A 26927-nucleotide genomic window follows, 5' to 3' on the forward strand; every position below is an offset into this window, starting at 1 on the left:
AAATGACATTCTGGAGCCCTGTTTCAGAAGTTTGCGTTTTATAGCTGCCAAAACGCTGTTGTTGCATAAATGAAAGGCCAAATTGCAACAAAAGTTTAACGTTTCATTCAGGAACCTTGCCCTGTAAATGGCCCCTAAAAAATAGAGCCCTGCCTTTTCTGCACACTGTCACACCAGTGTGATGGAGTGTGTTGGTATGGAACCTGCTAGAGGGGTGATATAGTTGAAAAAAAAGTGATTTGTTAATTACAATCAACAAGCTCTCATTGAAAACCATTACAAAAAGCCGCCCCAGGCTGTTAAAATGCATTCTGTCTTATTGGGGCCTTCGATTATTTCAACCTCAGTCTCATTTGTTTGCTTGTTTTCTGTTCTTAAGTAGGGTATTGCAGTTATGTGGTATCAAATGACATCACGTCTCACGCTTTAAAGAATGTCTATCAGGTGCAGTGTGTTTTGCTGATACCTGAGGCTGGAGTGGAGACAGGCAGGTCTTTGGCTCTGCTGTGAAGTCACAGTAAGCCTGAAAAGCATCAGCTGGGCTCCCCTGGTTAGGATCAATGTAATACAGCCCTGAAACAGGACAAATGTTTAAACTCATTTAAAACTTTACAAAAAGTACAACAAACACAATTCTTACATACTTCTCTGCATCTTCACAACATATTTGTATGCCCTTCTGATAAACATGAGAGTTATTCTGACCTACAGACTACAATACAGACTGGAGGATGGTTTATATTGGACAGATTGTAAAGTTCCTTCAGACAAACTGGGATTTGTGGTATTGTGTTACAGAAATAAAATGACTTGAAAAACTGACTGTATGTCCAAAAGATGAGACATATATGGTTATTACCACGGGAGCAAAATTTTATATTTTTTCCTTAAAAGAGCACTGCTGAACGATGAGTGTGTTACCATTAGTGGCGTTAGGGTGAGCGAGCCACAGCTCCAGACAGGTTGTAGCTGGGTGCTGTTTGGTGCCATCTGGTGGGTTTATGAACCAGTGAAGATCTCTCTGAAGGGAGTCCAACAGAGTCCGGACCAGGAAGTAGTTAGGCTTGTCTGACATATACATGAGCTCCTGAGATATCAATTGCAAAATAAAAAGCAATATAAAATATGCACGAATGAAATTACATTATAAATTAAAGAGGCTACAGTTTAATTTCACTGAATATTGGAAGAGCAATACTTAAAAATAATTACTACTGGGAAATAATAGTTATTGTAGTAATAACTTACAGCTGAATTTAACAAAATTATCATCACCTTTAAAAAACAAAATATTAAGATTCTGCATGTTGAATGATATATTTTGGATAGATCTGCATTTGTTACATTTGACCTTTTAGGTACATCATGGTCTCTCAAATCATTAAGATTGTTCAGAGAAAATATGATAAGCCTCATTAACCCTTTGAAACCTGGATTGACATCACTTTTCATGTCAAAACCTGGGCAAATTGTGTTCAGACATTTTTCAGAAGAATTTAAACTTGAATTAATTGAGCTTATTTGTTTGTTTTTCTTCCGAAAACAAGGGGAAAAACTTGACATGAAATGTCCTTCAAATTGAAACAAATTAGTACATTTAGGAAATTGTAGAAATCTATATTTCTAATTATCATAATTACATCATTGAGATGTTCTTTTCACAAATGTATTCTATTTTTTAGGAATTAGTTTTCAGGTCATTTTCTTGTTTTGGATTTATTAACTTTGCTCTTTCTTTCTTTTCTAATTTTCCAGGCATTTTCCTATGCTTTCAAATAATTTCTTGTTCTTAAGTTGCTCATCGCTTTCTTCCCCTGTTTTTTGAAATAATGGTCAAGCCAATTTGCTCAGGTTTCAAAGGGTTCAACATGAAATAATGTGTACAGCAAAATGGCAGCTCCTCTTTTTGGTGCTCTTTGTTGTTATTGACTCTATCTATCTATCTATCTATCTATCAAAATGATTAGACTTGGGTGATATGGTATCACGGTAAACCAGGGTATTTAGAAACCCAAAGTATGTTTTATTTTTCAGTGTTGTAAGTACAGGTGCTACTCTTTCTATTAAACACATTGTATGTACCACCAGAGCGCAATCTCTGGTCTCTCAGGGAGACACCATAAGGAATAATTGCATGTTTTTTTTTATATGTAACTGGATGAATTAAGATTTTATTTAGACCAAACCGGAGCTGGTGATTATTGGAAAAGTGGATTTACACTTGTGTAATGTGTAATTTTTTCTTATTTTGCAAGTTTTATTTTGTTTCTGTCCAGTTGGAAAGAAGTTTGTATTACAATGAGTTAATGATAATGTCAGTCTTATGAGTTGAATTCAAAAGGTGTGCAGTTGTATTTCTCTGTTTAATAAGGAAAATAAGTGAATGAACATTACTTTTCTTAACATTGTGTGACTTTCTATTATGTGTTGTCAGTCTGACAAATTGGATGGGTGGGGTGGGTATTTGTGTGTATATACCCAGAGGATTAAATAAGGGAGGCTCAAAGTCAAACCCCTGGCAAACACAGGAACATCTTCCATGAGACATTGAGATTTATCACATCAAAAAAAGGATGTACATGCATAATAATGACACTTGAGAAGGTTATTAAATCGAGTGTCATGAAGAAATCAAAGAAACACTGCTACCTGCGAAGTAGCTCTAATAGTTTCTCTTCATACTTGTGTTGTTGTTGTGGTTAATTCAGAGTCTGCTGCTGACTTTGCTTCACCTCTTGATATACTAACCCTACATGGGCTTAAAAGAATACTTCACCTGAAAAATAAACATTTGTAAGTCAATTACTCATGGCATGTTACCTTAAAATCATGAATAAAACTCTGTTTTCCTCACAAGCCTCTATGGGGAACAGAGAATCCAAATCTTTTTTTTTTATTCTGTGTTTGTTATGGGAGCATGTAAGAAATACAAAGTTTATTCACAAATTAAAGGTAACACATGGTGCATGTTGTGGACATGAGGATGCACCGATTTTTCAGGACGTTATCAAACAGCATTTGATAGAAAAGCAGGATACCTGAAGCAGGCATCATGTGCAATGGCACCATCTACTCTCACCTTGAGCTCAGTCAGTGTGAGGTTCAGGGAGGTTCCTGGGGGTCCAGGTGGGCCAGGTGGACCCTGACAAACAGATTCACACAATTCTGTTGTTAAGTGCAATAAAACTTGTGACAGACTGTATTAGAAACGACTAAGGACCTATAGTACACTTACAGGTAAGCCTCTCTCTCCAATAGAACCTGGTGGTCCACTAAATCCTTTTAGACCCTAATGAATCCAAAAGCATCCAATTATAAATATACAATTTCATCAGATTTCTCAGGAAATGATCTCAAGCAATCTGGTTTTACCCACCTTCTCTCCAAACAAACCCTAAAAACATAAAAGCAGAGGTGCACATGTTAAAGGTGATATTAATTCTTCCCAACATCAGAGCAGTTTTGTTTTGTTGGCAAAATGTCTGTTACATAAGATGACTTACTGGCAGCCCAGGCAGGCCTGGAGCACCTCCTCTACCTCGTCGACCAATATTACCCTAGGAAACAGTCAATATAACTATTAGTGAAGCTTGAAGTAGAATGATGCAGACCTGATGGTTTATTTATGGTACATTCAAACAGAAAATGGACAAATGTGAAAAACAACAATTTTGACTTGAATGCTGTGTTGTGCAGAAGCAGATGTTTTTAAAATTTTGCGGTCATTCCTTGGTACCAAAGAGAGCTTAGCAAAGTAGGTTGATAAACAACAAAACAAAAAAATTTAATGTATTATCTACATGACGCAAGACAATATCATTGTCATATATAAAAAACACACTGAGAAGTCTAAAACACAACAGCATTCTTTAGAGCAATGGTCATTTTTTGTGTGGACTATTGTGTACAATTCTGTGTAAAGCATGGTATATGTTCGCAGTAGTGTCCCCTGCATGAGGGATTCATGCAAGAACAGGATGTACCGTAAATAACTGGTCGTGCATATCTACACCTAAATTTCTGTAAACAGGCACCAAAAATGTGTTTTGTTCTTTGTCAGTTCAACATGAAAGACTGGCCTAGAACATTCGCCTGTAAAGACATTCCAACAACTCATCATTGAGAAACCACAGGGACAGTCAAACGACATTAAATTCTAGGAAAGAAATAATAAAAGAAAATGGCTTTTTTTGCTGCAGAGTGTGGAAGAACATAAGAAATTTAAAAAAAAAGTCAAGAGTAATGACTTGGGGGGGCAAAAAAGTGGTTTAAAAAATGATTCATTGTTGAATTTTAGCACAGACTGTTAACAAACCAACTGATTGTAAGTATCATTAGGCAGCTATTATTAGACTGCAAATTGATCACGTTATCAAGAGAAATTACAAAACTTTATAAATTTTGCACATATGTTCCACTACAGAAGAACTTTAGAACAGGCATGTTTCAGCAGCTGCTAGAGGCTCTAAAGAGACACACATCTGCATTACCTGCTGCAAGGTCATTAATGACGGTCATTATGGGACGGCTTCTGAGCGAGTTCTGCAGTGATACTGATGACCTGTTGTGATGTTCCTGTCCTATTGTTTAACGCTGGTATGTTTTAATAGGCTTAAATCTTAAAAATCTTTGCTCAGCAGAGGCATCTGACTGTATTCATAACTAATTATAATGTAAAAGCGTGCCCACACTGCTGTGCATGCACATTGCGGCAGCACTGGCCTTTATCAGGATTAATTATGAGACCGCAAAAAGACTTCACAATCAGTAGATTGATTTATTTTATGTTTAGCTGTTGAAATAATGCTAAAATCATGTGTCCTATCATAAAATCCTGTGGTCTATTCATTTTTTTTCAACAAACTGCTTCAGGATTCAATTGGAAGTGGGCTGAGACCAGTCCTTCGAGACAGCTTATTTTGTTCTGCATCAGAGAGTAATTGCTGCGTTCATAAATGCCCAAACAAACCAGGCAAATACGGGAAATGGTCCCATTTTAGGAACAACTGCACCAAACAATGCAGGTATGAAATTATCTCTAAATACAGCTGCATCTTGTATTTTAACAGGAGGCTGAACAGAGCAGGCATAGGGGTATAATACACAACTAAAACATCTGTGTTCAAATACTGGAAATATTCATATATTAACTACCTACATGCCTAAAACAGCAGATTAACCAAACAGCTATGGTCAAAATGACTTCAGTAATAAAAATGTGTCCACAGCCTGTGGACAGTTGAAGTCAGTTGTGATTCAATTCAATACATGATGCATTGTGTTTGATGTAATGTGAGCAGTGAAGTGTTACTTCACCTGCTCTCCCTTTTGACCAGCTCTTCCTGACTTCCCAACGGAGCCCTGCATTCCCTGAAACAACAATATTAAATGCTGTACATAACATACATGAAAAGCATCAAGTAGTTATGTCTACTGTTTAAGGAAGCTTACGTGGTATATTGTACTTATACATAAGCTCACCTTTAATCCATCTTTGCCAGGAAGGCCGGTTGGTCCCATAGCCCCAGGTTCTCCCTAGAGAGTGGAAAATACATGGCGTACTTTCTAAAAATGTGAGTGACAGTTGATACAATATAGCAGCATACTGTATGTACATATTTGCACAAAACAGCCAGCTGCCTTTTATCTTCTAAGGGCCTGGACACATGCCATATCTTTGACTGCCAGGAAAATGCAAGGTCTAGTGGTGTTCCTACTCTGTGCCAGTTTTTAAAGGCAAGGAAGAAGGTTGCGTCTTAAGTTGCTAAAACCATTACCAGAATCGTATGAAAGTGTACTTACCAGAAATTCCAAATTCAGAGCAGATCTGCTTCTCAGCATTTTTTATAGTATGTATTTGACCTAAATGTTGTCTGTGGGACAGATTTAAAGTTCGGGGTAGTCCTGCACTAAAAGTATCAACTATGTTTTCATAATCATCACGGAGTGATATTTCCAGTCGATATCTCCCCGCTGTGATTGAGTGACTTTTGAATCTTTGCCCTGAGATAAACTAAATAAATTAATATTGTCAATTCCAATTAAATGTTTTAAGTAAATAAATGACCCTTTACCAGGCATTGTAACCACATGGTTGACATTATTTGCAATCAAATTGCTTCACTAAAAACTTTAATACAGATGTTTTTATACGATGCATTTAAGTATTTCGATGAATTCTATCCAATTCTATTTTCAACATATTGAGTATTTTTTTCCTACCATACATTTAAAATAGATTTTGTTACTAGATTCATTATTATTTGTATCTATTTTTAATTGTTTATTTTTACAGACATTGTCTGTTTATTTGTTGATTTTATGAAGTTACTTTACAACATAGTATTGACATTTTTTTTACCATATTTTATACAGATTTTTTTCACTAGATGTATTTTTTATTTGTATCTATTTGTTGTTTATATTGTTTATACTTTTTATATGCTTATTGTATGGAGTTACTTTTATTTTCTTTATTTTTTTTTACAATGCATTATACTGGGAAAATGTTTTTTTTCACAATTAACTGATGAATTGTTATCATATTCTATGCCGTATAGTTTTTTGCAAAGGCATTTCTTAGTATGACTGTTAAAGGGTTGAAGACCTACCTTAAAGCCTGGTCTACCCATTTTGCCTTTTTCTCCACGTGGACCAGTTTTACCCTTTTGGGAAAGATTGTGAGAGGAGAGACAAACGTTGATAATTTTGTTTTTATCCAACAGTTTAATTTGATCAGAAACATTGATGATTAAATTTAATAAAAGACTGATTCATGACAAACAACTTACATACGTGCCATGTCTCCCTGGAGGACCAATCGCACCAAACTCTCCCATTTCTCCCTGCAGGGCCAGAGAAAAATCAAGACTTGCAAGGTATTCCCTGACAAACATTTAGTCTTTTTTTTAGAGGGTAAAATAAAACCATTAAAGTTAAAGTTAAGATTTGTGCAGGTAATAGCTGATACAGATTGCCATGATCAAAAAAATCCACAACTGACCTTCTCTCCTGGTCCTCCTCTTAAGCCTCTATTTCCAGCTTTCCCTTTTTTCCCCTTTAAAAAGGAATAACATTAGAGCGATAAATTTGAATTCAAGCTTACATGCATGTCAGATGTCAAGTGTGTCATCCTACCCTCTTTCCAATATGACCATCCTTCCCTGGATGTCCACTTTTGCCATCTTCTCCCTGAAATGCAATCCACTGAGATTTATTCAGTGATACTAATATAAATGTATATAATAAAAAATGCGTGATTAACAATTTGGAAAATTTAACTGTAGTTAGAGTCAAGTCAACATATTATGCCCAAGTCTGTTATGTTTTACTTGAGGAATCTGTGTGACTAAAGAGTGCACATAGTATTACTGGCAAGTGAAATAATATGGCATGTCAACTGTTTTGTTTAATCTTATCATTTACTTACCAAAGATGTTGGTTTGGGTTTTTTTTTAGATGTAATGTTTAATGTGAGAAAAACAAATCATATTATGTTGAAAAAGTACATTTGCTTGTTCTTGTGCAGCGTTCACACGTATACCACGTTGGGTTGGTGGATAGGTCAAACAAACACAGGACTTTGCCCCAAAAGACTGGCGTTCATGTCTCATGTGAAACCAAGTGAACTTTGCGTTACTTTGAAGAACATCATCACATTTTCATGTTACATTAAAACATAACTTTACGTTAAGAACATAGCTTTCCATTTGGACATAACATGACAACATGGTTGTTTTCTGAAAGCAAACATAGCCGGTAGAGACACTAATTTGTGGGGTGCCAATTTGTTAGATATCATACAGACCTTTGTTTGTGCATTTTCATATAAAAAAAATCATATAAACTGTTGTATGAAAATGAAAAGTTGCATGGGTCTACAAGTTTACATAAATGCAGAGAAAGAAATTTGAGCTGACCTTTTGACCATTTTTTCCTTTCCTTCCCTCTGGTCCAGGTCTACCTTTGGGTCCCTGAAGGCAACACAGTTGAAGGTGGTAAATCGTATTGTAAGAGTATTCAGGATACTGGACATGCATGTGTGATGTATCAAGTGAATACATGTGAAGTGTGTGCGTGCGCATGTGTATGTGTGCATGTGAGTGTGTGTGTCTAGTTTAAGGGGCTGTGCTGACCTGAGGTCCTAGAGGGCCAAAAGGGCCCGGATGTCCCATCTCACCCTCAACACCCTGGAAAATGGAATCACAAAAGGATGTTTCTCAGGGCAGATTGACACTGATACTGTTTGTAAATGTTTGTTAGTTGGTGCTATTGAGCAAGAGCTAGCCGAACAAATACAATATTTTTGACCAAATACCTACCAGTTGACTATTTTTGCTTTCACTAAAGACAGTAGGATTTTAAGTATTCACAGTAAGATTTAATATTCATCAGTAATGTGGATATAACTATTAAGTGGGTAAAATCAGATAACTGAACAGCTAGATCAGTCTTGTAAGTTCAGAAAATTATATTAATTTGTTGTTATGCTTCTTTCAAAATCAGGGAAGTGCAACGCATACAATATTACCATATCCAAAATCTAAGAAGATATTAAGCCTTATATCACATATCTAGGTGCTGGACTTACCTCTGCTCCTGGTAATCCTGGATGCCCTTTGCTTCCTGGCAGACCATCAAGACCCTGCAATCAGATGGACCATTTGTCATTTGTAAATTTAAGAAAGTAATTTATGTTTTCTGTCCACACAGACACTTGGTAAAAGCACTCCTGTTCATGGAACTAAGATCTCAAATTCTTATCAAAGCCCCTGGCTGATGAAGCAGTCACAACAGTTGTGATTCTTACCATTTCTCCAGGCTCCCCATTCTGTCCAGGCTCCCCTCTCAAACCATCCACTCCAGGAAAGCCCTTTGGACCAGGCTTACCTGATTTTCCTGCAACTCCTGCAGACCCCTGAAGCACAAAAATATCACCAGTTGTGTTGAATCATGACTTAGTAACATGAATGCAAGGCAAAAACTGCAACCTTGGGCACTGAACAATGAAGCAAAAACTTCTTCCATCTGAAACTTGACCAATACCACTACACCAAAATAAGCGTGTACATGCAGGTTTGTCAAATACAGGTGAACCCACTAAAAATTGGAAATACACTCAAAGTAAATGTAGAGTGGAGCTATGTACACGGCTCTGCTGCAGACGAGTATTCCTGTGCGTGTGTGTGTATAATATTGTGTATTGTGTACTGTGTAGAGCTATATTATGAGTAGGTCATTTCCTAAGGTACAAATATCTATCCAAATGGACTACCGCTTGTATAAAAGGAGTTAAATGATGAATAGGTCAATGTGATAGGTACAAATGTCTATCAGAATGGCCTGCCACCTATATTAATAGAGTTAAATGTGGGGAAGGTCATTGTGATAGGTACAAATGTCTATCAGAAAAGTCTACCACTCGGAGCGGCCTCTAGCTCACCTGCTAGAGTGTGTGTCCCATATGCCAAGGTCTTTGCAGCGGTCCGGGTTCGTTTCTAGCCTGCAGCCCTTTACTGCGTGTCATTCCCCTTCTCTCTCATACATTTCATGTCATTCTACATCTGGCCTATCAATAAAGGAAAAAAAATCCCCCCAAAAAATAATCTTTAAAAAAAAAGGAAAAAGAAAAGCCTACCACTTGTCTTAAAAGAGTTAAATGCAGAGTAAGTCAATCTGTTACTTCCAAAACAAATGTAGTCAAAGGGGGAGTAGATTTTTCTGTCAGGCACAAATATCTATCAGAGTGCACTACTTCCTGCATATATGATGTTATATGTGGAGCAGGTCACTCTGTCAGGTGGAGTAGGTCTTTCTGTCAGGTGGAAATATCTATCAGAATGGACTCCTACCTGTAATAATATAATTAAATGTGGAGTAGGTCATTCTTTCAGGTTGAGAAGATCATCCTGTAAGGTAAATAAATCTATGATAATGGACTATAACCTGTGTAAATGTAGTTAAATGTGGAGTCCAGGAGGCAATTTTAGATGGGATGAAATACCATCAAAAATAAAAAAAAAAAATCAGGAAGTAATGCAAGAGTGCCCAGTCAATTTCAAAATAAAACTAAAACATTCAAAAAAAGAGACCATTTAACTATGTACGTAGCACACTTACCGACCGAAAAAACGAAAAAAAAAAAAAACCTAAACAAACTCAGTCCTCTGCAATACAATTTAAAGGTGAATTTACTCATCACCTTAATACACAAGAATTTGAAATGTCATAGTAAAAGTTAAAGTGTCCTAAAATTTTATTTTACTGTAGAGCTACAAGTAGTGCAATGATCTCTCTCTCTCTGTTTCTCCTGTCCTTTGTGCAGTAGTGTTGTGCCATTCCCACAATCCCATGGCAACCATCCCCTTTGTTAGAATTTTACAAATCCCCCGCTCAACATAACATATGGTGAAATAACAGTTGGTAAAGTTAAAGTGAAGATATTTTTGGGACATCCCTCCTTAGCAATACCACATTGGTTTGTCAAACTGCAGTATAGTCTGTGCTTACCACTAGTCCAGGCTTTCCCATGTCACCTTTCACACCTCTGCTTCCTGCCACCCCCTGCAATCAGAAAGACCACAGTGTGAAGGGAGTCAAACCACCATTAGCAATAAACCTCATTCCTACTGCAATAAGTGGGTGCATGCAGGTTTTTTAAGGTGGGTAAACCTGCTTAATGGGTTTTATTCCACTGCCATTGAATGTTCTGCTGGAGAGCGAGTCAGCCTTTCTGTCAGCTGGCGTGTGTGTGTGTGTGTGTTGTTGATGTGTCTGTGCGACGTCATGTTCAGCCAGGAAAACACGTAAACAGTAGACATCAGCAGGAACTGAGGTCTTTGAAAACTTTTTAGTGGTTTCTTCTCATTATTTATCCCTTACTTATTCAGTCCCCCTTTCAAACTGGGTACAGTATATGTATTTAGCAGGTGTGGCATATGTGGAGCCACCAGTCAGACCAGAGGGGAGAAACAAAACCAAAAGCGCCGGACAAAGAGAAGGAGAAGAGCTGGACCTAACTTGGACTGTGAGCTGTTCCTCTACCCAACCTTCTTCTGGCTAATGTCTGAGAATAAAGTGGATGAGATGTGATTGAGACTCACTCATAACAGGAAATCAGAGACTGCTCTGCACACATCTTCACAGAGACATGGTTAACCCCTAACATCCCAGATCAAGCTAATGCTCTGGATGGGCAGGCCTTGTTGGAAGCCATAAGGACACAAGACTGATGCAGAAAAATGCACTGCAGGAATTAAACGATGTCACCAGCAGCAACATGCCCGAGCAACCAGATGGAATCTTCATGGCAGCCGCTGATTTTAAACAACTCATCCTTCAACTCCAAAGATGTAGCAGGATGAAGGACAAATGAAATTTCATTTTTTAAACTTTGTTTAAAATATGACTAATAAATCTACCTTCTACCTTCTAATGACCAATCACCGGTGTTATTATTCTAAATGCTCTAACTTAACTTTCTAAGTCTGAGTTTGTTTTGTCAAAAATAGACACAGTTAACAACAGTGGATTTCTTTCAGTTTGACATAATCTCCTCAGTTAAGAACTCGAGCAGCAGCATCAAACAGTGTTTCAATATTAGAGGTGGATTTAGATGCACATGTAGGAGCTGATGAAAGTGCTAGTTTGTATTTGTAATTATGTCATAATGTCATAGATATGCACATTAGTTTATGACATCATCTAGTGACTTTTGCCGCAGGCTTTAGATACTACTCCCTAAAAATAGATGGCAGCACTGGATGGGCTGTTTCTTCATGTTACAAATCAAGACCATTTAGCAGCAGTGCTCTGTACCTTAGGACCTGGAATCCCTGGTTCCCCAGGAAAACCAGCAGGACCTTTGTCTCCCTGTAGAAAAAATAAGTCCAGTTTATCAAAAAGTGATTATACATCTCTTTTCAGTTACTGAAAGTGGCTTGGTTTCTTCGAAAGGGGAACTTACAAACATTCCCTGACCTATTGTAATAGTACACATCAACTTTGGCTTTAAGTAAAATCTGTTAAGTTAAAGGACAAGTTTATACTCTTTTACCTATCCATACATATGTACGTGGACAGGAGTTATTGGTCATTGTGATAGATTCCACTCTCCATGCTGTCTGTTAAGTTTTCTTTAAAGGGACAAAATCCACAGTTCTGTGCAAAAATGCTTAGCAGTCTTATATGAGGCTTCATCACTTTGGTAGACACAACTCAAGTGAGTACTTTCCAAAATTAATCTTTTTGGTTGAAAAAATCCCTCTTTGTGTCTCCTAAGACAGTGCTTCCTCGCTGAGCCACGGGGGACAGACACTTGCTGGCAGTGGCATGTAGGTTCGTTGCTGTGAAAAAATATTGGCAACAAACCTACAGGGCTGCCAGGACAAAGACACCCACTTGATTTACCTACCTCAGACTGATGAAGACACATATAAGTACTGGAACAAATTTTTGGACAAAATGAGGACCAAAAAATTTTGCCCTAAAATGAAGTTGAGGAATGAAGGGCTGACTTAATGGCCAATATGCAGAGGAGGAAAACAGTCACCTACAATTATCTCTATGTACTTATGGCAGATAAGTATTGTATCAGGACATACTGAATAAAATCCAAACACTTCCTTTAAAACACCACATTAGTCTTTTTTGACAGAACATGCTGCAAGATTGTCTACCTTCTGACCTGGTGGCCCATCAGGTCCTGGAATCCCAAAAATACCTGGGTTACCCTGAGAAAAGATGCACATTCACAACAGTTACTGCAAGAACGATGAGTATTTGAAGTACCACTGAAATCACATTTAGTCATCCTTATTGTACTCAAAAATGTCTGTGTTTTAAATGCATTTTTATTTTAATTACCAAAAGGAAAAAAGGTCATTGGGGTAATATCATAAATGCACCTTTTTCTCTCAGCTAGGTTTTTCTCAAAGAAGAATACAGGACAAGTGACAGCAGATTGGACTTTATTTAAATAAGGTAAATGCCATTGTGAAAAGTGACACCAGTTCAACAAATTCAAAACTATGGATATATTACTGGACTATTTTAATAATAAAGTTACTTTCTCAAGGGCAGAAGATAATTTACCTGAAGTCCTAATAAGCCCGGTGGTCCAATCTTGCCTATCAGGCCCCCTTGACCCTGAAATGAAAACATATGCTGATGAGGACAGGTATTTTACAGCAAATACACAAATTCTATACAGGAAGGGAGTCTGAAGGATAAAGGGGTATTAAAGTTTGTTTACCATTATGCCAGCATAACCCTTTTCTCCTTTTGACCCTCTTAGTCCTTTTTTTCCTGGAATTCCTGGAAGGCCCTCTGATCCCAACATTCCAAAGCCTCCCTTATCTCCCTGTGAACAATATATCGGGATTTACTGACTTGAGTGGTGCAGTGCATGTGAAAAGTATTTATCCCCCCTTGAAATTTGGACCTTCAAGATACAGCTGTGTTTATACCATATACAATCAATGAAAACCCTTGAAGACAGTGATCTGCATATTACTAGTTTTTGTGACTTGTATTAAAGAGGACGAGTACTCATGTATAAAATAGCCCTTAAATGGGCAGGCACATATAAATATTTTGAAAAATTTGTTAATTGTTAATTGCTATTTTTCAATGTATCTAAGCTAAAATAATAGAATTTAATGTTTTTTTAATGTCATGAAATATGACCCCTTACATTTTGTTTATCCTGAGATACATTAACCATTTAGGGTATAAATGTAACACTTTTCTGCTTATTGAACAGTTCATGTGCCAACTTTTTAAACACTATATAAACAATTAATTAGCTACTTTCTTTCATGTTTTGCATACAAAATTTTTAGAAAATGAAAAAAAACAACCCAGAATTGATAGTAATAAACTGTATGTTCTCAATGCTTAAAACAAATCTAATCTTTGAATAAGCAACAACCTATTAACATTTATAAACAAAATAGTGGAGAATGTGTCTGGTGCAGTGAAGACATTAGATCAGATTGGTGCCATAGTTGGTCGCCTCGGTGTGTTGGTGCACACTGTTTCGTCTTTTTTTGTTTGTTAATGTCTGTTCAACACAACAAGTCAAATTACTTGTATATGTAAATATACTTGGCAATAAAACTGGATTCTGATTCTCATGGAAAATTGTATAGCAGCTTCTTATGGACATATGGCACAAAGAATAAAAATAAATAGCAATCAATGTTTCACACCTTTCACCACTGATTATCTGTAGAGAATAGGCCTAAAGACACAAGTGTATCTGTGAGTGATTCTTGCTGATTTTATATCTGGCATATGGCCAATGTATTCTCCAGGATACAAACACTGAACACCTAATTATCAAAGTTGTAATAATGCAAATCATTATTTCAACAAAAACATATAAAATCACCACTTAAAAATGTTTTTTTAAACAACAAATTTCCCCCCAACAAAATAATAAACATACAAAGACAACAACACGGCCTTAAATGCTACAGTAGTGAGATGGAAATGACCTTTGCTCCTTTAGCACCTGAATCCCCAGGAACCCCTGGCTCTCCACCATCTCCCTGCCAAAAGACACAAAATCAAAGAAAAAATTAGCAGCAGTCCACAACAAACAATGGCTGAAATGTATAATTCATAATAATTAAACAGTCAGTCAATAGAAAATTAACTAACAAATAATCAATTAATCATTTGTCAAGCAGAAATGCCAAAATATACTTCCAGGTTTGTTTGTTTTTTGGTCTTACAGTGTTGCAATTTGAATATTTCTGGGTGTTGAACAAAAGACATTTAATGAAGTCACACTGGGCTGTTGGATATTGTATCAATATATTATGAATCAGATGATTATTCAATCATTCATTCATTTTCTGTAACCGCTTGTCCTCGAAAGGGTGGTGGGGGGGCTGGAGCCAATCCCAAGCGGGGTACACCCTGGACAGGTCGCCAGACTATCGCAGGGCCGACACATATAGACAGACAACCTTTCACGCAACCAGTCACACCTAAGGGCAATTTAGAGTCACCAATCAACGTGACCTGCATGTCTTTGGACTGTGGGAGGAAGCCGGAGACCCCGGAGACAACCCACGCAGACATGGGGAGAACATGCAAACTCCGCACTGAAGGCCCCCGCCCACAGACCGAACCCTGTACCAACCCAGGATCGAACTAACCCTCTTGCTGTGAGGCAACAGTGCTAATCACGACACCACCGTGCCACCCACCAGATAATTAGTCAGGAAAAAAAACTGCACATTTTATCAATAACTATAATAAGTGTTAGTTACAAATGAAATGGTTGCATAAAATGACAGGACATCTAACCTCTTTGCCCCTCTGCCCAGGCTCACCCTGCAGCCCCTGGGAGCCCTGAGGTCCAGGTTTTCCTTTTGGTCCCTTGGGCCCCAGTTGTCCCTGGGGGCCAAGAGCTCCCTGTTTCAGGATAGAACAGTGTTTGACAGTTGTTGGACATTGTCTATTGTAAATGTCTGGGTTGTTTAACCCATTTCTGAATATAATGCTGAACATCACTTGACTTCCTCCTTTGCACCTTATGTAATACCTGTAACAATTGTCACAGCCACCACAGGCTGCGCACTAACAACAAATATTAATATGCTTCATAATTCATGTTGATCATATTTTGAAAGAAAACTGTCTGTTACTGTGAAAAATGTCCCCTAAAAAGAATAAATGTGGAATTGTATATTTATATATGTACTGATATTGTTATTTGATATTATGAATAATATTATAGTGTGTGTGTGTGTGTGTGTGTGTGTGTGTTTTAATTCAGTATACAGTAAAAATGTCACAGACCTGGTCACCTTTTGTTCCAGGAGTCCCCTCTTCACCAGCTGGCCCATGAGGACCCTGGCATGACAAACACAATTGTACTTAGCAATAACTTAGTGGAAATGTTTTGCAATATTGAGGAATGAACATACATTATTTAATGTATTAAATAATGTATGTTCATTCCTCAATATTGTATTGCTGTGCCGTAAAACTCCATATATAAGCCTCTAAAAGTGACACGTTCAGTCCCCTTTAGCAATCAGGTATGGTTACACATTTTGACAAATAAACACCTGTCTCAATCAGGAGCTCATTCTGGTTACCATGCAGTTCATTTTTATAGAAGTGTTTTGGCTCCCTGCTTGAGCTAACATTAGTTAGCTGCTTAGATCGCACATACAGATATAAATGTCCAAACTTTGGTCAATATGGATATGCTACACACGGTTATCTCAGTAAAATTCTCGATGATTCAATGATTTAGTTCTTTTTACTTCTATGAGCACAAATAAGAAGTAATACTGGCAGAGTGAAAAACAGAGATGCATGAAAGAGGTTTAAATAAACAATGTAATTGTATTTCCCATCTTAGCTGAGCAACAGTTTTGTGTGAAAAGAATTGAAAGCCCATCCCACAGTTGAAGTTTTACAGTATGTCACTCAAATCGGATTTGGAAAGAATTCATTTTGTGTTCCATATAACGTTTACAAGTTTAAATGGGGCTCAGCGGGACGTTCACATGATATAGTAAACAGGCTAACTGTACTAACAATAGGCCAGAATTTTGCAATAACATGCTTTGCCGACACTAGATGTCAAATTAAAGCCAGAGACTGTATTGTATTAAGTTGCTGTGAGCTGTAAATTCACCACTTTTAAGCAGAAGGTCTCTCCTCTCCTTCTCTGTGCGGCTGCCTGCATGTCCTCAACTGCTTTAACCAAGAGCGTTAACTCCGCAGCAAAATCTGGGGACCAAATTGTCCCCAGAAGAACATGGCACAGCACACTTAGTCGCAAAAAAAAGTTTGCAGTGTGATAACTGAGCTAACTGACCTGTTGCCCATGTAGACCAGGAGCTCCAATATCACCAATAGGACCCACTGCTCCCTAAAGACAGTCAATAACATGCCTTAATATTAATTCGACGACTTGAAGGATTCTCTCAAGGCTTTGACTTATTTCAGTTTTTAAAGTTGAAGCTCTTCTTACACAATATTTTACAAAAAATTTGTTTAATGTCTTCAGTCTTGAAAAGTATGATTAATTCAATTACCTGCTCTCCTTTCTCTCCAGCCTGACCCATCCGTCCAATCATACCTGCTGGTCCCTGAAATAAATAATATTGTGATCGCATATCAAGATACACGGCATCATAATATTATTTGCATTCTATTCTTATGTCAAGGGCTGCATCACAGTGTTTTATATCAATATGAAATAAAGAGAACGGTAAAAAGTACCCACTCACTGGAAACCCTCTAGGTCCAGCTGACCCCAGTGGCCCCGGAGGCCCCTGACTCCCTGGAGGACCCTGGCTCCCCATGCTGCCCTCTGGTCCTGGCTTGCCTTGAGGGCCCTGAAACCATTCAGAGCGAAATTTTAAAAAACTTAAACAGGGTTGATAAGACATGATGTTTCACAAAAATCAATTATGGAAAAATCTCGGAATGCACTAATATACTGAAACTACAGTAACAACTAGGAGCATGCAGCTGCAATTGGAAAACACAATGTCACCAAAATGTTTCAAGCCAGTTGATTTGCAGCCCAGAGAAAAAAAAAATAATCTCAAATTTTGGTAAGAAGACCCTGTCTAGTCTCATGCCTTTTCTTTTTCTTGTTTTTTTTTTTGTTATGTTTATTTGGTGTGTGTGTACATTTTTGTTTTTTTGTTTTTTTTCTTCCTGAGCTTGGAATGGGCAGTGGGGGTTTCTATTATTATTACTTTGCATTGTGCAATGGTTGTTTGTGTATTGTGTACTGTGTACATCTGTTCAATAACTTGAAGATCGCAAAAAAGTTTTCAAGAAAGAAAGAAAGAAAGAAAGAAAGAAAGAAAAAAACAGAAAAGTGTGAGGAGAAAAATCTGATATACTGAGCGTGAAAGAACCCCTTGTCTCTGTATGAGCTACTCACTGGCAGTCCCTGAATGCCTTTGGGCCCCAATTCTCCTTGACGGCCCTGAAGGGCAGAGATGAAAAGACAAAAATACTGTCTGGTATCACATTAAGGCAGCTGATGTCTGATCAGTAAATTTCTAGGGTCTACATGTTTTTACCTGTGGTCCTGGAGGCCCTCTCCCACCAGTAGGGCCCTGCAGACCCTGAGAAGACAATGTTTCAATAACAGCTTCTACACCAGAATAAGATGTTGCTGGATATGTGTGAATTTAGTGTGAGGCAGTGACATGTATCAGTGCGAAGTAGTGGGTATGATATCTGATAAAATCTCAATAACATCTACTTCTGGACTCCATATCATATACCATATCTTATGTAATGTAACTGTATTTAATGCAAGTGCCTTTATTTTTTTTTCTTGTGTGTTCTTTTGTCTCTTCTTCCTGCTGCATGCATGTTTTTTTCATTTTATAAACAATTTTTAAAAAAAGATTAAAATGATGTCATTGTACATTTCTGCAAACCCCAGTTAAGTTACTGTAGATTTGTATTTTTCGTACATATCTTGAACACAACCACATTTTGAAGTGACGTAGTGTATCGGCTGACTTCACCAAGTGGTTTTTGTGTCTAAACCTAATCACACTAAGGCGTTGTTAAAATTTAAAGCCACTTAATAATGTGTATCCATGGTTTGCAGAAACATACATTGTCAACATTTTTTTCTGGGTTGGGTTTGATAATGACTTGTCAATACAGACTACAACCACAATCAACCAATATTTACCATGGCAGTTTTCATTGGAAAGTTTAAAATGGGCGTGCATTTGAATTTGTGAACATTAATTAGATAAAAAAAAATCCAAATGCACACACTCACTGGAGGTCCAGTCTTTCCAGGGATGCCAGGAGGTCCTCTGACACCAGCATCTCCCTGCAGTCAACACAAAACAAAGCCTCTGGGAAGCCTCTTTCTTTATATGTCATTTGGGGTCTTTCATGCATAATAAAAAGCATAAAAAAATATTATCATAGAATTTAGCATCAATCCAAATTTGAAATTTTGTCATTTTAGTTTTTTCACTTTTAGGTTTCCTGCAACTGGGTTGATTTGGGCGTGGATACCTCCGATCCATATCACATAATATGGATAAAGACAATCAAAAATTCAGCTGTCAGCTGATACTACTTTAACATGCCCAAATGAAAACCCTCAATGCTACTTTCAATAGGGTGTGTTCAGAAACACTCACTCTGAGTGCTGGAGCGCACTCTGGCACAAACCAGACCGTTGGTAAATTAAATGCACAGTTGGAATTAACTGTTCCATTATTCAGAGCAGTGCACTCTGGGAGTGTCAGAGCGTTTCTGGGCTCTCTGGGGAGAAGTGGCTGCAAGGCACCAGTTCCTCAGTAACTACTCATTTTTTTGTGTACCTTATTGTAAAGTGTTACCCATAGAGAAACAGAACGCTCTGTGGCTTTGACCCACAGCTCTCTCATTTTAGTGCAGAGCGTCAGATTGGATTTAGGAACGTAGCCAGAGTCAGAGGGCTGGAACACATAGAGCTGTACCACACAGACTCTGCTTTGCTCCATGGCTGTTGTCGTGAAGACAAGAAACAACTGACGAAGGTGGGAACCAAGGAGGTGTCAATCAAAACTTGATGTGCCACGCCCACACAGTCTGGAGAAATACTATTATCCTCAAAATTAGCTGTTTTCAACTCGCTTTTCTAAAAGTTGGGAACAATTTTTATTGCTCAGACTTTTGCTGATACTTAATGAGACACTCAACTTTGATATAATATGGGCATTTTTACTGTTTCAAATTTCATTTCCAGAGACTTTAAATCACGTTTAAAAAAAGGGGAAAACCCACAGAGTACTTTGGACATAAACATGCTACCTGGCTGAAAGCTCGGCTGGTAAAGAATTCTATTACCTGAAATTTTCACGGCAGCAGCAAATATTTGACATTGATTTAAAGAAATTACTAAATTAAATTTACTTTGGGATTTTCTAAAGTTTTAAGCCAAATTTACAAAGTGTTTCATAAATGTGTTGTTTATTATTTTTATACCACATGCCCTGCACAAAGTGTGTTACCATGATGGTTGTTCAGTGTGTTAGAAATGGTTAACCTGCTGTATAAAGCCTTCATATTTAGTCATTACATTGAAAAAATGTAGCTCTGTGACGATGCCTTACCCTTTGCCCCATGTGGCCTGGTCTCCCAGTCAGACCCAAAGATCCAGCATAACCCTGTGGAGAGGTTAAGATTCTGTGTTCACATTCATCTGTCATTTTAGTACACTTGCTTAAATGATTCACACATTTTTTGTCAGAGACATCCACTGTATCTCAGTCCTTAGTATCAACACATTCTATTATGCAGTCAAAAAGGGACAATATAAGGTATACTCAAACCATTTGGAATACAGACTAAATATTAAATATCATTTTCAATGCACACTATTCTCCCACAATGCAATAAGACAAAGGAAAAAGAATAAGCTGTTCACAGTTTAAATTGAATGAATCAAATAAATTGTTGTGAAGAAGCTCAATAAAGTCTTAAAAACAAAATATAAGGTTTAAATGTTTTGGGGGAAAAAAGAAAATTTGAAGTCTTTCTTGAATGTCACTGCCAATTATATCCCACAAAGTTACAGTTTGATTGATATCTGACATTACACATACTGTTTTATATAGTGGGCAGCACAGTGGCGTTGTGGTTAGCACTGTTGTCTCACAGCAAGAACCTGGTTCGAAACCCGGTTGGAACGGGGTTCGGTCCGGTGCAGAGTGCAGAGTTTGCACTTTGCATGTTCTCCCCGTGTCTGCGTGGGTTCTCTCCAGGGTCTCCGGCTTCCTCCCACAGTCCAAAGACATGCAGCTCAGGTTGATTGGTGACTCTAAATTGCCCTTAGGTGTGACTGTGAGTGTGACTGGTTGTCTGTCTGTATGTGTACCCCGCCTTCCGCCCGATGACAGCTGGGATTGGCTCCAGCCCCACCGCGACCCTTACGAGGACAAGCGGTTACAGAAAATGACTGACTGACTGACTGTTTTATATAGTTTCTTGTTGGTATGAAATGGTATAATATTGATCACTTTGTACACTAACACAGCGGTCTCCATCCACTGGGCCCAAGACCGGTACTGGTCCGTGTGTCATTTGGTACCGAGCCGCACATTATTTCCATTTCATTGACTATCAAGTCAATGAAAAATGACTGGATTCTCTTCCAATTACATCCGCCTATGCCTCTTGACACATGTCAAGATGCTTGTTTTGGTCATGTAATACCCCAAAGCCCACAAACTAGCGAAAAAAACAACAAACATCTCTGGAGAGCTTCTTTGCAAAGGGGAAAAGGCTCAATGAGAAGACGAAGAGCCTACAACTGCCAAGAAACAGAAAGCTGCGTTTAATAGACAATACCAGGAACCATACTTATTATGTGGGTTTATCGTGACAGGCGATTCTCATGCCCCAAACCCCCTCTGCATAATATGTGGCGACAGGCTATCAAATGAGGCAATGAAGCCTTCAAAACTGCTTTGGCACATGGAGACCAAGCACCCTGCATTAAAAAACAAGCCTTTGGAGTTTTTTGAAAGAAAAAAACATGAACAAGGACAGAAGCAATTATTGAAGGCCACCACATCAACGAATGTGAGTGAACTGAGAGAATCTACTTAGTGGCTAACCGTGTTGCTAAGGCTAAGAAACCTTTAACTATTGGTGAAGAGTTGATCCTGCTCGCTGCTAAGGACATGTGCTGTGAACTTTTAAGAGAGGCTGCAGTTAAAAAGATTGCACAGGTTCCTCTTTTTGCTACCATCATCACCACGCGAACTGACGAAATTGCAGAGGATATCAAGACACAATTGTTGGAGCAGATTAATGAGTCACCATGGTACGCAATCCAGGTAGACGAGTCTACTGATATAGAGGAGAGGAGATAGGTTTTGAGGTGGGAGTGGAAGATAGCGAGGGCCTCAGAGTCACGGATCTGTTGGGCGAGGGAGTTCCAAAGCCTGGAGAAGGCTCTGTCCCCAAAAGTATGGAGGATAGATTTATGGGTGGAGAGGAGATTGGCAGAGGCAGATCTGACGCGCTGTGAATGTTGGTAAGGGGAGAGGAGGTCAGTGGGGTAAAGGGGGGCCGGATGGTGAAGGGCTTTGAAGGTGAGGACCAAGATCTTGAAGATGATCCAATGGCAGACAGGGAGCCAGTGAAGGTTTTTAAGACTGGGGTGATGTGGTGCGGCAGCTACATTCTGGACATGTTGGAGTCTCTGTATGATTACATATCAGGAAAACTGAATTTTTCCTTTTGTGTTGGCGTATGTACGGACAGAGCTGCTGCCATGACTGGATGGCTTTCTGGTTTCACCACTCGGGTCTACGCACTGTGTCATTCACAGGGAAATGCAGGTGTGGGGGCTGACAGGTAGGGTGGGAGCACGGCGCTCTGTAGGTAGGATTAGAGAGTGTTTCCTGCCTTTATAAGGCCAGGTGTGGTAATCAGGGCCTCTTTAACTGAATCATGGTAGATGTGTGGTACTGCATGGAGATCTGGGGAGAAACACTGCTTGGGTGGTTTGATCAGAAACTTAATGAGACTTTTTGTATGTTCAGATGTAGTGAAGCTGTGTCCTGATTTGATCCTGACGCTGATTGCTGCGTAGACCCATGTTGAATAGGTAGGCCATATATGTAAAACTGTTTGTTTAAATGTAAGCCTGTCATTAATACTATACTAATTTAATCTTTTAGGAAATTCAGCCCTTGCCCTCCCCCCATTTGAGCTAGAGTAGTCAGCCGTCGACCTTCCCAGTGTCTCCTTAATCAGGGCTTCAGATTGAGCAAGGTAACTTAAACTGATAGGGTAAGGTGGAAGGGTTATTCCCCAGGTATTCAGTTTATATCAATGATTTTCACCATGTTTTCCCTCAGTGAAGACCAAGTGCCAGACTGCTGCTTAGCCTGAATTAGTCCATTCATATCATCTGGCCCAATTGCCTACTGTGTTAGACTGGACTCCGCCATACCTTTATGTGAAATGTCCATGATTTGTATACTGTTATCCTGATTTACTGCCACACTGAGCGTAACTTGTTTCAGGAATGTCTTTTACCCCGTTGTGAAACTCAACCAACTGAAGTTCACATTTTGATTTGCTTTTATGGTTTTATAGGCAGTGGGACAAGCTGCAGGGAGTACGCGTGGGATCCACTTCTGTGCATGCAGTGTGGTAGGCCTAATGGTGGTGGTCACAGGAGTGCCCTGTAGATCTGCTTTTCCTTGCAGTGTGAATTGCAGTGGGAGTTGCGGGGTAGGATTGAAGTGTTATTAATCACTGTGTGCTCATGGGTGGTATCTGTTGGGGTCTGTGATAGAATATCCCTGTGGTAAGTACCCTGCCTAGTTATGCCTATCCAATATTGGCGTCATTTTATACTGGAGTTCAACCTTTGGCGGTTAATTGTTTTAACAATTTATAAAACCTGTGAAATTTCTTGAAAGTTCTTGTCTTAAAACTTATTATTGGTTCATTTTTTTCAGGTATGGTAGCCCTAAAATTCTTAATATTTAAATAAACTTTTATCTGTGAAACTGAATGCACATCTCCTGCTCTCCTTTGAGCCACTAAATTTGTGTTGTGCCAACCTACGGGAATTAAGGGCCTTTGGCCTCATATTTGCCCCTTGATACTGGGTTGGGTCACACAGTTAAGCCAAAAAATGTCACCTGAATGTCATTAAAGCTATTAACTACATCAAAGCACATGCTCTTAACTCGCATTTGTTTGAGCAGTGAGGAGATGGATGCAGAGCACAAAAGCCTTCTCTTATACACAGAGGTAAGATGCTATCTAAAGGGAGATTGCTAGCCAGAGTGTTTGAGTTAGCTGCTGTAGAGGTTTCTTTTTAAAAAAAAAAAGTCACCACTGGCAGCATATTTCAGTGACAAGGAATGGGTCGCAATACTCGCTTATTTGTGTGACAAATTCAACCTGCTTAATGAACTCAATATGTCAGTGGGGAGAATGACAACTGTCTTCAAGTTGGCAGATAAAGTAGCTGCATTCAAAGCCAAACAGGGAGATGGCAGGTGAACAGAGGGACATTTGACATGTTTCAAACATTAGCAGGGATTTTGGAAGAGACTGAGCCTGGACCTTCATTCTCCCAGCTGGTGCAGGATCACCTATCTTTGTTTTTAAAAGAGTTTAAGCGTTACTTCACAACCACAAAAGACCCACAAACTGCGAAGGAATGGATCCGCAACCCATTTGTGAACATACCAGGTGAATCGTGCATGTCCATGCTAGACAAAGATCAACTGGTGGAGATTGCAAATGACGGTGGCTTTAACAGTATGTTGGAGACAACAACTCTGCCGGTCTTCTGGATTAAAATCAAGGCAGAATATCCTCAGCTTGCCACAAAAGCACTGAAAAACCTTGGTTCCATTTCCAACATCCTATCTTCGAGGTTTTCTGCAATGACTGCAACCAAAACAAAATCATGGAGTAGACTGGACATAAGGAACTCACTTAGGGTGTCATTGTCTCCCATCACCCCTAGATGGGACCGTCTCGTTGCAGAGAAACAAGCTCAGGCCTCCCACTGATTCAGCGTTATGGTGAGTTGTATTTTTTATGCACTTTATCTTTGTGTTGTGTTTTCTGCCGTTTGTATCAATTTATTTTGTCGCATTTATCCCCCACATCTTGATGGCGGGTCCATGAAAATATCATCTTTCATGAATCCGGTCCACAGAGCAAAAAAGGTTGGGGGCCGCGGTACTAACAGCTAAAAAAGTACATTACAACTGTCTGTAGCATGGATTTCGGATGCAGCAACTGATTTTTATAACCCACACATTCTTCATCTATGACAAAACCTTCAGCCCACATTACCCACAATGCAACTCAATCTTTGATGTGTAAACAAACTTTGATGTGTAAAATCTGTAGAGTTGGACCTAGTTATTGTCATCATTTTTATTATTAATACTTGAGAGCATTTAACCATATTTTCAATTTTTGTTTCTGTTTGTATTCTGAATTTTGTTTGTTTGTTTTTTATGAAACCTAAGCAGTAGAACTTCTCGAATTTTCCTCCGGAGATCCATCAAGTATTTTGATTCTAATTCTGTTTCTGAGAAAAGTCTTAGTTTCTATGTTATAGGTTTGTTGTTTACACTGAAAAAGTAATCATGGATTTTTTTTCTTTCATAAACAAAAGGCCTCTTCTTGGGTGACATTCAAATACTCCTTAAGTAAATCTACAGAAGTGTAAACTAACTTTCTCACTGTATACTTTCAAAAGAAAAGAAACATTTCATTTAGCCAGCTTTGTGGCTACGTAAACAGCTTGTGACAGTCACTTACATACATGCCGACTGGTCCCTGAAGGCCCATCAACCCTGGTTTCCCCATGAGGCCCTTAAGAGAGACATTAAAATCTTTTTTCCATATGTTTACCATGACACCTGAAAATCATCAACACTGATAACTTTAATTCATCCTTTACTGCATTCTTTCTTTATTGTTGTTGTCTTTTAAATAAAATACCACCACCCATAATGGGAGACAATTTAAAAGGGCACTACTTCTAATACCTAACTAGAACATGCTATAAAATATGCATTGAGAAGGATCGAATCTTGAAAAACAGTAAAATAATTCAATATCATCCAAAGAAGACAGTGTGACCTGCTCACCCTCGCCCCAGCTGCTCCAGGGATCCCGTCTTGACCTGGCTTTCCTGGAGGACCCTGTTGAAGTCACATATTACCACAGTGAGTATGTTAAAAACTTCAATCACCTAAGTGGTCTGGCAATATAGTGATTAGAAGTAGAGGTATTGTCCTACCAGAGTTCCTGGAGCACCTGCCTTCCCTGGATCACCAGCTACACCTGGAAACCCCTTCATGTGAAAACAGACCATGAAGCTATTTCATTTATTTATTGCTTATTTATTTTATTATCGCCCCTGTAAATGACCACTTCTAGATCAATTACCCATCCTGTGTTACTTTGAATTTGCATGAAGAATCCAAACTACGGAGAAACTAAATCTAAACTAAATTAAGGAGCAGCTTCGTTCCCCAGGCAGTGAGACTCCTCCTCCTCCTTTTACCTCCCTGAACACAGGAGCTGCTGGTCTACCGCTGCCTTCATCAGTAGTTTGATTTTATTATTGCCCGGCTTTGGTGAATTCAAACTAACCCTTCAAAACACCAAAGTCACACAATAACACAAGCAAAATGACTAATGACCAAGCAGCAACCGCTGGAGCTGAAAAATGCAGCGGTCTTAACTGCAGTTTTTGGAGTAATGCCAAAAACTGCCATTCTTGAGGCTGGCTCCAAGAGCAAGTCAATTTCTATAGATCCCTGTGTTAAAATGCCCCGTGTTAAAATGCCAAACTTAACAGCAGAAATAAACATGTTTACAGCCTGGCACAAAAAGCGTTTTTGGTTTTTATAGCTAATTTTCTTGTTTATGACAACTGTACGGGGTGGCTTTTTCACCTTAATTCACCTTCACCTTAATTCACCTGTTTACACTTTATTATGGCTTAAAGATATGTATAATTAAGAGTGTGGCCACTTTGAGTGGAAGATAGATGCAGTCTGTTGACAGTTTGAAAGCACATGTTTGGTTAGGTAATGTAATTTTGTGATTTTGTGATTTTAACGTTTTGGTCGCCTTAAGTCTTGCTCAGTGTTTGGTTATTCTAAAAGACCCTCTAAGAGTCTGATGTTGTGTTTCTCTATTTCTTGAATCAATTTTGTTTGAATGGTTTTAAACCTGCTTTTATGCCAGTAAAAGTTAGCATTACCATTATCACGATTAACCATAGTAAATGCACCATGCTAACTAAGCTAGGAGCCAAATATGGTCAATTCTGAAATTCTGAAAGTCACATATATAGCAATGGCCAAAATGCCAAATTTGATGCTTCAAAGCAGGAGTTCACAAATCAACGT

At 38.6% G+C, this 26927-nt stretch overlaps 1 protein-coding gene across 1 annotated transcript in view; it reads right to left on the reverse strand.

Moving 5' to 3' along the window:
* Positions 1-26927, reverse strand: part of LOC148189820 (uncharacterized) — a 48117-nt gene that overhangs the window by 8041 nt on the left and 13149 nt on the right. The window contains exons 19-52 of the mRNA XM_088076026.1: positions 25808-25861; positions 25656-25709; positions 25324-25377; positions 20124-20177; positions 18794-18847; positions 18072-18116; positions 17930-17974; positions 17262-17369; positions 17067-17120; positions 16847-16900; positions 15814-15867; positions 15319-15426; positions 14499-14552; positions 13253-13360; positions 13093-13146; positions 12678-12731; positions 11818-11871; positions 10510-10563; positions 8810-8917; positions 8591-8644; positions 8136-8189; positions 7920-7973; positions 7138-7191; positions 7004-7057; positions 6792-6845; positions 6612-6665; positions 5482-5535; positions 5317-5370; positions 3504-3557; positions 3377-3394; positions 3236-3289; positions 3080-3142; positions 922-1087; positions 467-573 (exon numbers count right to left, since the gene is read on the reverse strand). Of these exons, the coding sequence (XP_087932152.1) occupies positions 467-573; positions 922-1087; positions 3080-3142; positions 3236-3289; positions 3377-3394; positions 3504-3557; positions 5317-5370; positions 5482-5535; positions 6612-6665; positions 6792-6845; positions 7004-7057; positions 7138-7191; positions 7920-7973; positions 8136-8189; positions 8591-8644; positions 8810-8917; positions 10510-10563; positions 11818-11871; positions 12678-12731; positions 13093-13146; positions 13253-13360; positions 14499-14552; positions 15319-15426; positions 15814-15867; positions 16847-16900; positions 17067-17120; positions 17262-17369; positions 17930-17974; positions 18072-18116; positions 18794-18847; positions 20124-20177; positions 25324-25377; positions 25656-25709; positions 25808-25861 (2172 nt within the window). The remainder of the gene's footprint in view (positions 1-466; positions 574-921; positions 1088-3079; positions 3143-3235; positions 3290-3376; positions 3395-3503; positions 3558-5316; positions 5371-5481; positions 5536-6611; positions 6666-6791; positions 6846-7003; positions 7058-7137; positions 7192-7919; positions 7974-8135; positions 8190-8590; positions 8645-8809; positions 8918-10509; positions 10564-11817; positions 11872-12677; positions 12732-13092; positions 13147-13252; positions 13361-14498; positions 14553-15318; positions 15427-15813; positions 15868-16846; positions 16901-17066; positions 17121-17261; positions 17370-17929; positions 17975-18071; positions 18117-18793; positions 18848-20123; positions 20178-25323; positions 25378-25655; positions 25710-25807; positions 25862-26927) is intronic.

Source organism: Plectropomus leopardus, chromosome 4 (genome assembly GCF_026936395.1).
Source record: "Plectropomus leopardus strain MGB_pleo_1.0 chromosome 4, ASM2693639v1, whole genome shotgun sequence".
Classification (NCBI taxonomy): domain Eukaryota; kingdom Metazoa; phylum Chordata; class Actinopteri; order Perciformes; family Serranidae; genus Plectropomus; species Plectropomus leopardus.